Below are 16,506 nucleotides of genomic sequence, written 5' to 3'. Positions count from 1 at the left end.
TCCCAGCAATCCCTCCCGGAGCAGCTCCCTCCCATCCCAGCAATCCCACCTGGAGCAGCTCTCCCATCCCAGCAATCCCTCCCGGAGCAGCTCCCTCCCATCCCAGCAATCCTACCCGGAGCAGCTCCCTCCCATCCCAGCAATCCCACCCGGAGCAGCTCTCCCATCCCAGCAATCCCTCCCGGAGCAGCTCCCTCCCATCCCAGCATTCCCACCTGGAGCAGCTCACTCCCATCCCAGCAATCCCTCCCAGAGCAGCTCCCTCCCATCCCAGCAATCCCACCCGGAGTGGGTCTCCCATCCCAGCAATCCCTCCCGGAGCAGCTCCCTCCCATCCCAGCAATCCCACCCAGAGCAGCTCTCCCATCCCAGCAATCCCTCCCGGAGCAGCTCCCTCCCATCCCAGCAATCCCACCAGGAGCAGCTCTCCCATCTCAGCAATCCCACGGGAACAGCTCCCTCCCATCCCAGAAATCCCACCCTGAGCAGCTCTCCCATCCCAGCAATCCCACGGGAACAGCTCCCTCCCATCCCAGCAATCCCACCCGGAGCAGCTCCCTCCCATCCCAGCAATCCCACCTGGAGCAGCTCTCACATCCCAGCAATCCCACCCAGAGCAGCTCACTCATCCTAGCAATCCCATCAGAACAGCTCCCTCATCCCAGTAATCCCACCGGAGCAGCTCCGTCTATCCCAGTAATCCCACCCAGAGCAGCTTTCCCATCCTAGCAATCTCACCCAGAGCAGCTCCCTCTCATCCCAACAATCCCACCCCGAGCAGCTGCCTCTCATCCCAACAATCCCATCCGGAGCAGCTCTTTCATCCCAGCAGTGCCACCCGGAGTGGCTCTGTCCCGTCCCAGCGAGGCCACCTGGAGCAGCAGCCAAGTGGAGCAGCATGGAGGCTTGATTCAAAAGGTAAAAACCAGTCAACAATAAGAGGGTTAGGAGACAATGATGAGGGGGCAAGACAGAGCAGGGAATTGGCATCACCCATTTGGAGCAGGGCCTACACTGGGCACAGATCACAAACGAAGTACTCTTCTGCCAAATGCCCGGATATTGCTGTGCAGTATGTGCAGTGCCCTTGCCCTATTCTCTGGAAGCATTCCAGCAGTGGCATGGGGAAGGCCTTAACAAACAGGCCAGGTGGTTCCCAATAGCAACCCCAGTGCGGGTAAAAGATAATCCCCCAAAAGAAATTCCTACCTCGGGGGGAATGTAAACTTAGCTCTAAGGAAAAGGACACATTCAAAATGTTATCAAATGATATATATCTTATATATCCATCAGGCAGAAGATAGTATCCAACTTGGAAGACTTGTCAGGTAGTAGAAAGTAAGGACTGCAGATGCTGGAGATCACAGTCAAGAGTGTGGTGCTGGAAAAGCACAGCAGGTCAGGCAGCATCCGAGGAACAGGAGAATCGACGTTTCGGGCATGGTGTAGTGGTATTGTTGTTAGACTAGTAATCCAGGGATACAGAAAATAATTTGAGGACTTGGTTTTGAATCACACCATGATGATCTAATGGGAGCTTTTGACCAAGTATGGCATCAAGGAGCCATAGCAAAACTAGAGTCATGGGATCTGGGAGGGAAGACTCATTGGAGAACTACATAGCACATGGGAAGGTGTTTGTGATTGTTGGACATTGGAAATCATAGTTCCCTGACATCTCTACAGGAGGTCCTCAGGGTAGTGTCCTAGACCCAGCTTTCTTTAGCAGGATCATCAAAGACCATCCTTCAGTCAGACCAAAGTTGGGATGTTTGCTCATGTTCAGTGTCATTCACAACTCCTCGGATACACGGCCATATACAATCCAAGTTTGGACTGACAAATGGCGAGTAATATTCCTGCCACACTGTACCAGGCAATGACTATCTCCAACAAGAGAGACCCTGGCTATTGCCCCTCAACATTCAATGACATTACCATCAGTGAATCTCCTACATCAACAGCCAGAGGTTACAACTGACTAGAAATGAATTGGACTAGCCATATAAATACTGTGATTACAAGAGCAGGTCAGAGGCTGGGAATCGAGCAGCAAATAACTCATCTCCTGTCCCTAAAGCCTTTCCACCACCTACAAGGCAGAGGGTAATAGCAAATATCTCACTGCTGCAAAATGGCTACTGCCTTTACCAAGTAGCTGCTGATGTGCGGCAATGGGTGAGTAAGTCAAAAAATGAAGATGTTATTCTTATCAATGACCACATAATACCACAGAGAATGTTGCTTTGTGTTAATAACTAATGACTGGCAATATAATGAATTATGTTTAGACGGCGCACACCGCATGCTATGCCAGGTTCCTCTGCTCATTTATTGGGATGTGGTTGAAAGAGATTCTGCAGCCCTCTGACCATGACTCCATGTGCTCACTCCTCTGTGTCCCAAGGTTTTGAGTTCTCCCACTCCAAGACTTTAACAAACCAAATCAAGGCTGTCAGAAGTGCTGAATTTTGCGTGAATCCATAACCCAGGATCCCCTCTGCCCTCTCAGGAGCACATGAACAAAATCCCATTCACTGTTTCAATAGACAGCAAGGGGAGTTGGCCGGATCAGTATTTATCCCCTCAATCAATATCACAAAAAAAGCCCTGATGATCTTATTGTTTGTGAGACCATGCTGTGCCCAAATTGATGACAGTGCTCCCCACACTGCAACAATGACTACTGTTCAAAACTATTCCATTCACAGTAAAGCACTTTAGGACATGAAAGATGCTATATAATTGTCCGTCTTCCTATATCTTAGCCAACCTGTAAGGGGCAGGAAGTTGAGAGGGGATGTGAGGAATTTGCTTTCTCCCAGAGGGTGATGGGAATCTGGAACTCACTGCCTGGAAGAATGATCAAGGCAGAAACCCTCATGACATTTAAGAAATACACTGTATTCCGAAATGCACTTGCAGACCCAAGTGCTTGAAAATAGGATCGGAATAGTTAGGTGGTTGTTATTGACCAGCACAGACTCTGTGGGCTGAAGGGCATTTTCCTGTGCTGTAGACCTCAGTTACTCGATGACTTCCTACTTGCTGGGAAGAGTTCCATACTGATATTGCTCAAGAAGCTTGACAGCATCTTGGGTAATGTAGCCATGTCCACAAACATTCACTCACTCCACTACTGATGCTCAGTAGCAGCAGTGTGTACCATTTATATTTTGCCCTGCAAACATTCATCTTTAGACATCCTTCTACATCCACATTTACTTACCATCTATAATGACAAGGGCAACAGACACATGGGAATGCCACTATCTACAGGTCTGTCTCCAAGTCTCTCTGTCAAAGTCCCGACTTAGTATGATATCGCTGTTCCTTCACTGTCACTGGGTCAAAATCCTGCAACTGTCTCCTTAACAGAATATAGGCAAAAGTGAGGACTGCAGATGCTGGAAACCAGAGTTTAGATCAGAGTGGTGCTGGAAAAGCACAGGAGGTCAGGTAGCATCTGAGGAGCAGGAAAATCGATGTTTCGGGCAAAAGCCCTTCATTAGGAATAGAGGCCAGGATATACCTGTATCAAACTGACTCCAATGATTCAGGATTCCAGTTCACCACCACCTTCTCACAGAGCTTAGGGATGGGCATTAAAAGCTGGCCCAACCAGGGAAGTCACATGGACAAATAGTTTAAAATTGGTTGGAGTAATTTTCTATACATTAGCCTGTGTCATATAGTAATTTCCTATACATTAGCCTGTGTCATATATGCCATGCACATAAACCATGAGGTTTGGACTCATTGGCAGTAACTCATGATAGGTCTGCAGTGGTATAGAGTCACATGTGACTGCTATATGAACATATCTTGAGATGAGATTTTCAGTCAGACCACTGCACTGTCTATTTCCTGTCTAGTTTGCACATTCTCCCTGTGTCTGCATGGGTTTCCTCCGGGTGCTCCGATTTCCTCGCACTGTCCAAAGATGTGCAGGTTAGGTGGGTTAGCCATAGGAAATGGAGAGTTGCAGGGATAGGGTAGGAGGGCAGGTCTGGGTGGGATGCTCTTTGGAGGGTTGGTATGGACCTGATGGGCTGAATGGCCTGCTTCCATATTGTAGGAATTTGATGATTCAACCTGTAATATAGTAAAAAGGCCCTCCACTATTTATGGAAAATGTACTTGTTTAGGGGTACCCACAAAATGTTTTTGGAAAATCTTATTATTTGCCAGTACATGATTAGTGTGTGAATTATACTGAAATATAGATTGCACATGTAGAGGTACGTTAGAAAGGAAATGGAATTTAAATTTCTGGCTTTTCGTAATTCTTATAATTTCTTACCAAACAGTAAGAAATCTGTTATGCACCATTTCACCAAATGATCTGTTACAATAATAGTCATAATTCATTTTGAGTTCATTCAACCCTATCATACTCACATATTCGGTAAACAAGGGAATTTGTCCACCTCTGTTCCAGCCATCACAAAATGATCAACTCTGGGTATAGTGCCTGTCTTATCCTTGTAGTTCTCCCGGTGTTGTTGGGCTAACTGTTGTGAAAATACATTTTAAAACAGATTTCATAAAGAATTAATTGGCATTATTCCTTGTTCCCACTTTGATTATGTATGATCACAATGTTCAGGCCTTCCTGGTAATTTGCTCTCCCATAATTTTCTCTGGCAACACTGTAAGAATTAACCTTTCCTTTGTTACTTCAGCTCCGCAATACAACAGCCTGATTTTGTGTACAGTCCATGGTGTCCATGTACATAGATCCCTGAAAGTTGCCACCCAGGTTGACAGGGTTGTTAAGGTGGCATACTGTGTGTTAGCTTTTATTGGTAGCGGGATTAGTTTCGGAGCCACAAGGTCATGCTGCAGCTGTACAAAACTCTGGTGCAGCCGCACTTAGAGTATTGTGTACAGTTCAGGTCACCGCATTACAGGAAGGATGTGGAAGCTTTGGAAAGGGTTCAGAGAAGATTTATTGGGATGTTGCCTGGTATGGAGGGAAGGTTTTACGAAGAAAGGCTGAGGGACTTGAGGCTGTTTTCATTAGAGAGAAGAAGGTTGAGAGATTACTTAATTATGACATATAAGATAATCAGAGGGTTAGATAGGGCGAGCAGTGAGAGCCTTTTTCCTCGGATGGTGATGGCTAGCATGAGGGGACATAGTTTTAAATTGAGGGGTGATAGATATAGGACAGATGTCAGAGGTAGTTCCTTTACTCAGAGAATAGTAGGGGCATGGAATGGCCTGCCGACAACAGTAGTAGACTCAACGATGTTAAGGGCATTTAAATGGTCATTGGATAATCATATGGATGATAATGGAACAATGTAGGTTAGATGGGCTTTAGATTGGTTTCACAGGTGAGTGCAACATTGAGGGCCGAAGGGCCTGTACTGCGCTGTAATGGTCTATGTTCCTCAACATTAACACCTTTGGTGCTGAACACAAAGTATATTGTGTAGGGAGATCCAGTGATCCGTCTGGAGATAATTTCAGATCTCTGCCTGTGCAGTGATATTGTAGCTGATGATAGTGACACCTTCACACTAACCAATCAGCCAATCACATTAAATGACTTCAACTGACACACAAACAGGAAACTAAAAGCTTTATTTTTACATCAAGCACCAACTAAAGATTGAGATGTGCATGTATGGGGTAAAGATGGAAGTCTATTCTGAAAAAAAAGCTTTTTAAAAGATGATTTAAGCAAACTAAGGCCCGATGCCTGACCAGCTCTCCATTGTAGAGGAGAATGGTGAGGAAGGAACAGAAAAGTGTTTACTTAAGACAGTATGCTTTCAGATAGACAAGTTGGAGGTGATAAAATTCCCCCTCAGGTGAAAAAAAACAATTCTCTGTGCATTGAAACAAAATGACCAACTGCTAACAGGGAGCATTTTTTAAAGAAAAGTTGTTTCGTAAAACATTTTCAGATTTAATAATAGTTGTGTTTGCAAATATCTCTGACCCATTACAGGTTAAATAACTCACTCATGAGATTTATGAACCATTAATTTATGTTGACAGCTTGGAAAAAAATACTCATGATTTTAATGCTAATAGTTTTGATTTTTCTAAACAGTTTGTATTTTGATGTATGGTTGACAAATGTGTAACTGGTTAATGAAATCAGTCATCTTATCTCTTAGTCAATGATGTGACATCACTTTAATAATTACAGCAGAATTACAAACTGTAGAAGGTTCTTCTGCTGTCAATTATATCACTTGCAGGGGTTTCAATCTTGAATTTAAAACTGACTAATGTTGGCAAGGAACTGCTGGTCCAAATCTCTTTTGTAAGCATGATATTTTACGCTTTCTTATACGCAGATGAACTGAGTCCTGTGATAACATTCTGAGTTCTGGAGAGAATGGCTATCCATTTGAAAACCTCCAAACATGAGCCCAACGGTGTGCATGAAATATTAGAAAGCATCTGTTTTATGTGGCCAAAGGACAATGTGAAATTATGGAGAATGTGGATATCAATCACCTCTGTTCACATTAAAAGTAATTGTCTGATTATTTCATCTTACCTTATCAAACTTTTTCAATTCTTCATTTCTGTCAAAATCCACATCATACCTGGACCATTTGGGACCGAATAACCATCTATTCCAGTTGTGAGACCGATCCGCTATTACAAGAGTGGGGTCGTTGGAGTAAACTGTTGGAAATTGCCCTCCTTTGCTGTAAGGACTCTGACTTGTATTCAGAGCTGAGAGACGGAAATCTTGGAAGTACTTCCTGGTAGCATTTCCATAAGTATCACCATATGTAAAATTTATGGTCGGGACATAACCACGGTATCTGGAAACAAGAATATAACAAATAACAAAAGTTCAATTCAGTCCGTACATATCAACGATTCTTCAATGATGCTTAAGGATTACACAGTAATGAAGATTGTGATCTGGTCAGATATTTATTTCATCTGCATGCTCTGCAAGGAAGTTCTGGAGGGGTATATTACCCTCCCTCGTATGTAATGGAGACATTTTAGTTAAACAGTCACCTCTGGAGGTAGCAGCCTTTAGGATTTGGCAGGAAGTGATCAGATAATGGGACTTCTGATAGTGTCACAGTCCTGCTAATAATTGTTCATGAGGAGTGGGTGTCACTGACTTGGTCAGCATTTATTGGTCATTCCACAGAAACGGTAATGGTGAGCTGCCTTCTTGAACTGCTCCAGATCTTGGGGTGAAAGGACATCCAGAGTGGTGTTAAGAAGGGAGCTCCAAGACTTTGACTCAGACATAGTGAACAAACGGTGCTGTTATGCCAAGTCAGCATGGCATGTGATTTGGACAGGTACCTGCAGGGGGTGATGATAAGATACTGTTAGAGGAGATTTGATGAATTTTTGAGAGTCTGTAATTAGGGAATCAAACCATTGTGTATTGTCCACGAGAGTTGACAAAGAAGGAGATTGGTTCAGTCAATATAGTTTATTATTGTATGACCAAAACTCAGAGATGTACTGCAAGATTTATTCATTTCTGATTAACCTCAATAGGCTGGGAAATGCAATTAATGTTGAGTTTTAATACCAACTGCAACAAGTCTATTTCACATTTATAGTTGGAGCACACATGTGAGGGACCTCACTTTCTTTTCCTCTTTACGGTATTCGAGTCTGATTGATCAGAGGAGCTTCTAATACTATTTTAACTCACCTCTCTGTCGTTAGGCTCTGTCAATGCTCTACCTTGAATATCCCTCGCCACCGTCGATGCTGCCTGAGCTCAGGGCAAGAAGTAGGAGAAGGAAAAGAACAAGAAATGAGAGAAAAACACGAGAGAAAAGCAGTGGGAGTAGATGAGCCCCAGCTCAGGAGGCCCACTCTGCCACCATCTTGATGATGCTTTGTAATCCTAAAGGGGACTCTGACCTATTAGAAATGTAATTCAGAGCTTAGGCAGGCACTGCAAAAGCAGTCCTGACCCAATTAAATGAAAATGAGAACCAGACTGTCACCCTGAAGAGATATGAAGACTGTCTCCAGGTTATCATGCAGGAGGCTGGAAGAACAAAGCAAGCTCGGCAGCATCAGGAGGTGGACAGGTTGATGTTTCGGGTGGAACTTTTCTTCATGATGTTGCCTTGCTTGCTGTGATCTTCCAGCCTCCTGCATGTCTACCTTGGATTCCAGCATCTACAGCTTTTTTGTCTCGATCCAGGTTATCACAGCTCTCCAAATATAATTAATGCGAGATGATGTGGACCAGCTGCTCAGATTATTCCAAAAAATAATTGCTGCAGTAATCTCAGCATATAGGAATGCTATTTCTTTAATCAAATAAGGGGCTAATGATACTCGCTCACTGATATTTCTTCGATAATGGAGTTTTATTTTCTTAAATAAAATGGATGGCTGTTTGAAATGTTGTTACTTTATAATATTCTGATGAATCTCCAACTCTTCTTCCATGACAACCATGTCTCAGCCTTATAATGTTATTGTAAAATGGATCAGCTTTTCAATTGCAGCATGATGAATCTGAATAGCATCACAAATGTTTTACTTTACAGTTTATTTAACATGACAAAACAAAATTTCACTGGGTTGGGATTGTTGTCTTATAAGAGTACATCAACTAAAAAAAAAAGTTTCAGGAAATATTTCTTTAAAGAGGATGCTTGTGAAGAAAATTTGGAGGTTAAATTGGTTCCCAGCAGTCGTACAAAATAAGCAAATGGTGAAATGTCAGTCAATTTTACAAATCAGACACTGTAAAACTGAAACTTTCAAGGTGTCAAACCTCTTACCAGAAATAGTGCAGCATGACACTAAATTCTTTTTCCTGAAATCATAGATGGATAGACAAAGTATGATGGTTAAAGAGATGAGGTAATACTGTGCTGAAAATGTCCTGTATTCTCCTTTAATGCAGAGTAAATGTGCAGCAGTGGAAGGTACATTGTTTCAGGTTAGTAATGCGACATCAGGATGAGGTGAGGTGCTCCTTGGAGGGTCAGTGCAAATTCGATGGACTGAATGGCCTTTTTCCACATCAAAGGGGTTCTGTGATTCTAATATAAAGGATACCATTATATCAGCAGCAAATACAGTAGACTAGACACAGTTGACTAGAACTAGAGGATGCAGTTTAAAAATATGGGAACTTCATTTAAAATTGAGAAGAGAAGTTTTTTTTGGAGGGTTATGAGTCTTGGGAACTCTCTTCCCCAAACAACAGTGGAGGCAGAGTCATTCAACCCTCCATTAGGGTGGAGCTAGATAGCCTTGGATTCCCTACTGACTCAAGAATCTATTGGAGTTGTCGGGAATATGGAGTTAAAGCCATAATCTGATCAGTCATGTTCTTAGTGCATGGCACAGCAGACTTGAGGGGCTGAGTGGCCTACTCCAGCTTCTAGTTTGTATATACATACACATATCCCAGATCTTCCAGTCAGTATTGAGACTACATGTGGATAGTTCTGTCCCCTGGCTATTTCAGCTGGCTGAAGTATCTATGGGTCATCCATGAGGAAATCCAGGACAACGGGGGAATGGACAAAGCCAGGACACCTCTCTCTTTCCTGAGACTAGCTGCCATAGCCAGATCTGTTTTTAAAGTCTCCAGTTGTTGAGTGCATGAGAGAGTAGTTGGTAATTGAATGGGAAAGATGCCTCAGGTTGTGTTGGCAGGTTAATGAGGCTGAGGAGTGAGGTCGGAATATGACTGGAGTCACTGTTGTGGTGGCCAGTCCAGTTGTGTTGGTTGACCACTGAGTCAGACCATGTATTAACACATAATGTTTCCAGCTTAGGTATCCAGCCAAGTGCCAGGGAATCTGGTCCAAGTCTCAGACTCTGAGCTCAGCATTAGAGACATTTGTAGAGTTCCAGGAAGTAGAAACCAGCCTATCAGAAGTAGGAAATTCCCAGGAAATTTTAACACAGAATGCTTGTCAGGACTATATCAGGTATCTGCAATCTCTGATGTGGATATGGGAGGGTTTGGGTTAAGAATAATCAAGATTGCTAATAAGCACACAGAATGCAATGCTGCTTATAAACAGGAGAAACTATGCAATATCAATACATCCTGACTAATCAAACCCTCTGAATACTAAATAGTGGGTTCTACATTTCTTTATAGAGAACCCAGAAGTGTAGCCTGTTGCAGCACAGAGGGAATTTAGCCCAGTATCAGTATAACAATAATCCTAGCTCCCTAGGCTGCATTTATTGTCAATGTCAATGTCAACATAACACAGCACAGAGACCATGCAGACAAACATGTCTTTGCACTGCCTCATCATGGCAGCTGCCTGGAACAAAGATGGCACTGCTGGGTTGAGTTAAATACCTGTGCATCAGTTCTTGTTCAAGCGTAAAATCTACATTCAATCTATCTGAACGAGCGTAAAACTGGGCAGACAATCCAGTTTCACTCAACAACGAAAACAGAAGTTGCTGGAAAAGTTCAGCAGGTCTGGCAGCATCTGTGATGAGAAATCAAAGTTAACACTTCAAGTCTGGTGACCATTCCTCAGAACTGTTTTGCTCAATGGCTTCTGAGCAGTCACCTTGGAGCTCACCTCTGCTCTGGACCAGAGGACAAGCTTTAATGGCATATTCAATGTCTGTAGCGAGGCTGGCGTCTACCAATACCCCAGGTTAGAGCTGTAACTGGCTCCTGGTCACAGAATTGTGTTTGGTTCGAACAGGCCTTCACACTCCAAACTTCATAAATGCTGTAAGGGAAACACAGGCATTGCTGTTGCCCACAGGGATGTCAAAGCACTTCGGAAAATATCATTGTTGCTGTCATCACCAGTCTCTAGGTGGTTGCCATTTTTGCTAGCCATCCACATTACCTGATCCTTTCAAAATAGATCCATACTTTTTCTAAATTCCTTCTTAAACTTATTATTTAACCAGCTTTTATTTTAGATTCCCTACAGCGCGGAGACAAGCCCTTAGACCCAACAAATCCACACTGACCCTCCGAAGAGTAACCCACCCAGACCCATTCCCCTACCACTATGGGCAATTTAACTTGGGCCAATCCACCTGAACTGCACATCTTTGGATTGTGGGAGGAAACCGGAGCAAACCCATACAGACACGGGGGAGAATGTGCAAACTCCATACAGTCGCCCGAGGCTGGAATTGAACCTGGGTCCCTGGCGCTGTGAGGCAGCAGTGCTAACCACTGAGTCACCCTCATTCTTTTAGTCAACGTTTCACAGAGCATCACAATTTTCAGCTTCTGTGACATTTGATTCCTGGCCTTCTGCCACTAGAAACACTGGTTCCTTATTTACACTATCAAAACATTTCATCTTCTTAAGCAGCTTTGCTGAGTCTCCCCCTCACCTTCTCCACTTCTTAACGATCTACGTAACTTTGCCGAAGATGTATTGAAAGAGGTGTCTGATGTGACTCGCAGATATTCAGTATTGTTTCGATAGTCAGCAGAGTCATTGTGGTTTGAACAACAGGCTGATCCTTGTTGAGATTTCACATTAAAAGGAAATGAAAGCCATTTGAGCAACTGGAATTTTCTTGGAGCTGAATTTGCATGATGGGCCCTCAAATATTACACGTTTCACATGTGAATTCTTTACTATTTCTAATTCTGCTTATACTATGTCGAGCTTTAACATTTGATAAGCTCTTGCATTTTAAATAAATTACTTCAAAGATGTGGCGAGGTACTCGGACATACAGTGAAAACCATAGCTGGCATAAAACTTGGGACTTTAGTAAACAGTGAGGAAGATGGCAATAGGCAACAAGGAGTCATAAACAGGTTGGTAAAGTGGGCAGGCAGATGGTAATTGAAGTTCAATGGTTTGGTTTGGGCACCAGGAGAAGAACACAAGAACAAAGAGCAGGAGTGGGCCACCTGGGCCCTCGAGCTCTCTCCACCCCACAATAAGATCATGGCTGGTCTTCTCGTGGACTCAGCTCCACTTACCCGCGTTTTCACCATATCCCTTACTTCCTTTATTTTTCAAAAAAGTCTCTACCTTGGATTTAAAAGTGATTACTGACGTCGCGTCAACTACTTCCCTGGCCAAGGAATTCCACAGACTAACAACCCTCTGGGTGAAGAAGTTCCTTCTCAGTTCAGGTCTAAACCTGGTCCCTCTAATCTTGAGACCATACCCTCTTGTCCTAGTTTCACCTACCAATGGAAACATCCTGTCTATTTCTATTCTATCAATTCCCTTCATAATTTCACGTTTCTATAAGATTCTTCTAAATTCCAATGAATATAATCCCAGTCTACTCAGTCTCTCCTCATAAGCCAACCCCCTCAACTCCAGAATCAACCTAGTGAACCTCCTCTGCACCCCCTCCAGTGCCAGTGCATCCTTTCTCAAGTAAGGAGACCAAAAACTGCATGCAGTACTCCAGGTGTGGCCTCAGCAGTACCTTGTACAGATGTAACATTACCACTCTTTAGCAATGAAGGACTAAATTCCATTTGCCTTCCTAATTACCTGTTGTACCTGCAGACCAGCCTTCTGCAATTCATACACAAGGACACCCAGGTCCCTCTGCATAACAGCATGCTGCAACATTTTACCGTTCAAGTAATAATCCCTTTTACTGTTACTCTGACCAAAATGCACAACTTCACATTTATTAACATTGTATTCCATCTGCCAGACCTTTGCCCACTCACTCAATGTATCTACGTTCCTCTGCAAAGTTTCACAGTCCTCTGCACACTTTGCTCTGCCACTCATCTCAGTGTCATCAGCAAATTTTGACACCAAACACATGGTCCCCAACTCCAAATCATCAATATAAATTGTAAATAATTACATTGCCAACATCGATCCCGGAGGAACAGCACTGATTGTCAGCCAGAATAACACTCATTTATTCCCACTCTTTGCTTCCTGTCAGTCAACCAATCCTCTATCCACGCTAATACTCTACCCCAACACCATGAATTCTTATGTTATGCTGCAGCCCCATGTGCAGCTCCTTGTCAAAGGCCTTTAGAAAATCTAGGTACACCACTTCCACTGGGTCCCCATTGTTTACCTTGCCTGAAGTATCTTCGTGAAATTCCAAAAGATTTGTGAAGCATGATCTTCATGAACCCATGTTGCATCAGTACAATGGGACAATTTACTTTGAGATGCCCTGCTATTTCTTCCTTGATAATAGGCTCAAGCATCTTCCCCACTACAGAGGTTAAGCTCACTGGTCTATAATTCCCCATCTTTTGTGTACTTGTCTTTGTAAACAGTGGTGTCACATTTGCTAATTTCCAATCTGCTGGGACTGCCCCAGAGTCCAGCAAATTTTGGCAAATTATCACCAGTCCACCTGCTATTTCTCCCACCATCTCTTTTAGTTCCCTAGGATGCATTGCATCAGGGCCAGGAGACTTATCTATCCTTAGCTCCATTAGCTTGCCCAACACTAACTCTTCTGTAATAATGATTGTTTCCAGGTCCTTACCTACCTTTGTCTCTGTCACTTACTGGCATGTTATTAGTGTCTTCCACTGTGAAGACTGATACAAAATACCTGTTTGCTGCCTCAGCCATTTCATCATATCCCGTAACTAACTGCCCCTTCTCATCCTCTAAAGGACCAACATTTACTTTAGCCACTCTTCTTCATTTTATATATTTATAGAAACTTTTGCCAACTGTCTTTATATTCTGAGCTAGTTTTTTCTCATGTTCTTTCTTACCTTTCTTTATAGCTCCTTTTGTGGCTTTCTGTTGACCTTTAAAGTTTCCCAACTTTCTGGATTCCTGCTGTTTTTGGCCCTTTTATATGCCTTCTCTTTTACTTTGATAGCCTCCCATATTTCCTTGGACACCCATGGCAGATTATCCCTTTTCTTATAGTCCATCCTTTTCACTGGGATATACTTTTGTTGAGCACTTTGAAAAATTGCTTTGAAGGTCCTCCACTGCTCATCAACTGTCCCACCATAAAGTCTCTGTTTCCAGTCTACTTTAGCCAATCCTCCCTCATTCTACCATAGGCCCCCTTATTCAAGCACAGGACCCTAGTATCAGATTTTATCTTCACACTCTCCATCCGTATTTTAAATTCAACCATACTGTTATCACTCCTTCCGAGAGGTTCCCTGACTATGAGGTCATTAATTATTCCTGTTTCATTACACAGGACCCGATCTCGCATAGCTTGCTCCCTCATCGGTTCCATTACATACTGTTCATGAACCCTATCACGGATTCACTCAACAAACCCCTCCTCAAAGCTACCCTGACCGAGCTGGTTCAACCAATCTACATGCAGATTAAAACTCCCCATGATAATAGCCATACCATTTTTGCAGGCATTAGTTGTTTATTGCCCATCCCAATGTGATGTTATTATGTGATGGCCTATGGACTACGCCTATCAGTGACTTTTTCTTCTAGGAATTCCTAATTTCCACCTAAATGGATTCGACCTCATGCTCCATAGAACCTGTCCCATCTCTCAGCACAGCCCTGATGCCATCCTTGAATATGAGAGCTACACCACCTCCCTTGCATTCCTGTCTGTCCTTTTGAATAGTCTGGTACCCCTGGATATTTAATTCCCAACCATGACCATTCTGCAACCATGTCTCCATGATGGCTATCAAATCATATTAGCTCATGATGATTTGTGTCATTAACTCAACAACCTTGTTCCGAATGCTACGAGCATTCAGGTAAAGTGCTCTTATGCTAGTTTCCTTACCATCGTGATTCACAACATCTCTAATATCTCCTGAATTACCCTTCATGTTTGCTTCTTTCATAGTCTGCCTTGAACTTAAACCCTCCTGCACACATACTAACCTGCTGCTTCCCTTTTCATTTATCACCATACTTCCTGTTGCTTTCCCTTCCCCTCCCCCCCACCCCACCCCCCGCCTCTGCTCGACTCACAAATTTAAAGTCCTACTGACCACCCTATTTATCCTTTTTGCTAGAACACTGGTTCTGGATCAGTTCAGATGGAGACCCGTTCCCATTGGTACAGATACCTCCCAGTTCCAAAACTGATGCTAATTCCCCATGACATGGAATCCCTCTTTCCCACACCACTCCCTTAGCCATGTGTTTATTTCCCTAATTTTCTTATCCCTATGCCAATTTGCACGTGACTCTGGTAGTAATCCGGAGATTATGACTCTTGAGGATCTGTTCCTTAATTCTGTTCCTAGTGCTTTATACTCCCCTAACTGGTCCTCCATCCTAGCCTTGCCTATGTTGTTAGTCCCAAAGTGGACCATAACTCAATCCTCCCCTCCTGCTCTGATATCCTTTCAAGCCAGTCGGAGATGTCCTGCACCCGGGCACTGGGTAGGAAACACGCCCTGCGGGACTCCCAATCTGGCTCACAAAGGATACTATCTAACCCTTAATTACAGAATCCCCGATAACTTGTCTTTTTGCTTTCCCCTCTTGAATGGCCTTCTGCACCATGGTGCCATGGTCAGCTGGCTCATCCTGCCCACAGCCAACGCTGCAGAGACAAGAGGGACAATGCTAGCTAAATGGTACCATTTTAAAGGAGATATAAGAACAGAGGTACCTTGCTGGGAAGAATGAGACAAAATAAACAAAATGGTGCAATCTTACAGGGACGCATTACAGAGGTTTGAAGGCTTGGTGTACATATCTTTGAAGATGGCAGAACAAATTAACATGGCACTTAATAAAACACATGGAGATTTGTAAATCAACCTACAGACATAAAAGTTATGCTTCACCTTATAAACACTCCTTCGGTTCCAATTAGAATGTTGTGTCCACATCTGACAAGTGTGCTTTAAGAAGAAATGTAAAGGCTTTGTCAAAGTTACAGAAGAAATTGACTGGGTTAGTTCCGAGGATGAGGAATTATAGTTACATGGAGATATTGTAGAGGATGGAATTGTTCTCCGTACGGTAGACAAAACCAGGAGGAGATTTCTTGCAGGTTCTCAAAACTTGGAAGGGTTTAGACAATTTCTCTTTATTTATGCTGTTTCCAGGGTATACTGCCTGATAGGCTGGTAGGAACCTATTTAATAGCAATTATCAAAAGGGAGTTTGACCAAGGCAATAAAAAAGGAAAGAGTTGGGAAATGGTCTGCTGTTCAAATGAGAAGGTGCAGACATGATGGTCTGTACTGTATAAATCAACATTTGAGACCATTTTATCAACAGAATGGACACACCTCTGTTGCAGGTGGGATTTGGGCCTGGATAATTTAGCCCAAACATAAGGATGCCATCACAAGATACTCTTACACGTCCCTCTGAGCCCATTTGAGATTGTCTTATCAAATTGTCAATTATTCATTGCTAGGACTGCTAACCATCCAGGACTGACCTGAATTCTCCAGAAAGTAAAGATTAATTTCCAGGAAACTGTTGTGTGCAGTGCTGGAGAGAAAAGAAACATAAGGGTATTTTAAAAATGATTGTTTTTTTTTGTCATTATTTTACAAACATTTCCCCTCACCATTGAAAACTGGGAAATAAAGAGTGGCAGGCCAGCATCGGTCTGGTAGCAGTGAGATATCAGGCTATCCAATCC

General features: G+C 43.2%; 1 protein-coding gene across 4 annotated transcripts in view; it reads right to left on the bottom strand.

The window, feature by feature from the left end:
* The window catches only part of cimip2c (ciliary microtubule inner protein 2C), a 386,367-nt gene that overhangs the window by 368,898 nt on the left and 963 nt on the right, over positions 1–16,506 (bottom strand). For all 4 annotated transcript variants that reach the window (XM_087977179.1, XM_087977190.1, XM_043676376.2 and 1 more), the window contains exons 2-3: positions 6,524–6,797; positions 4,402–4,514 (exon numbers count right to left, since the gene is read on the bottom strand). In XM_087977179.1, coding sequence (XP_087833305.1) covers positions 4,402–4,514; positions 6,524–6,797 — 387 coding nt within the window. The remainder of the gene's footprint in view (positions 1–4,401; positions 4,515–6,523; positions 6,798–16,506) is intronic.

Source organism: Chiloscyllium plagiosum, unplaced genomic scaffold, assembly GCF_037043375.1.
Source record: "Chiloscyllium plagiosum isolate Xiang-an unplaced genomic scaffold, Cpla_swu_hap1 HiC_scaffold_3, whole genome shotgun sequence".
In the NCBI taxonomy this organism is placed as follows: domain Eukaryota; kingdom Metazoa; phylum Chordata; class Chondrichthyes; order Orectolobiformes; family Hemiscylliidae; genus Chiloscyllium; species Chiloscyllium plagiosum.
Note: the sequence above shows the minus strand (reverse complement) of the source record. Positions and strands in the feature narration are given on the sequence as shown.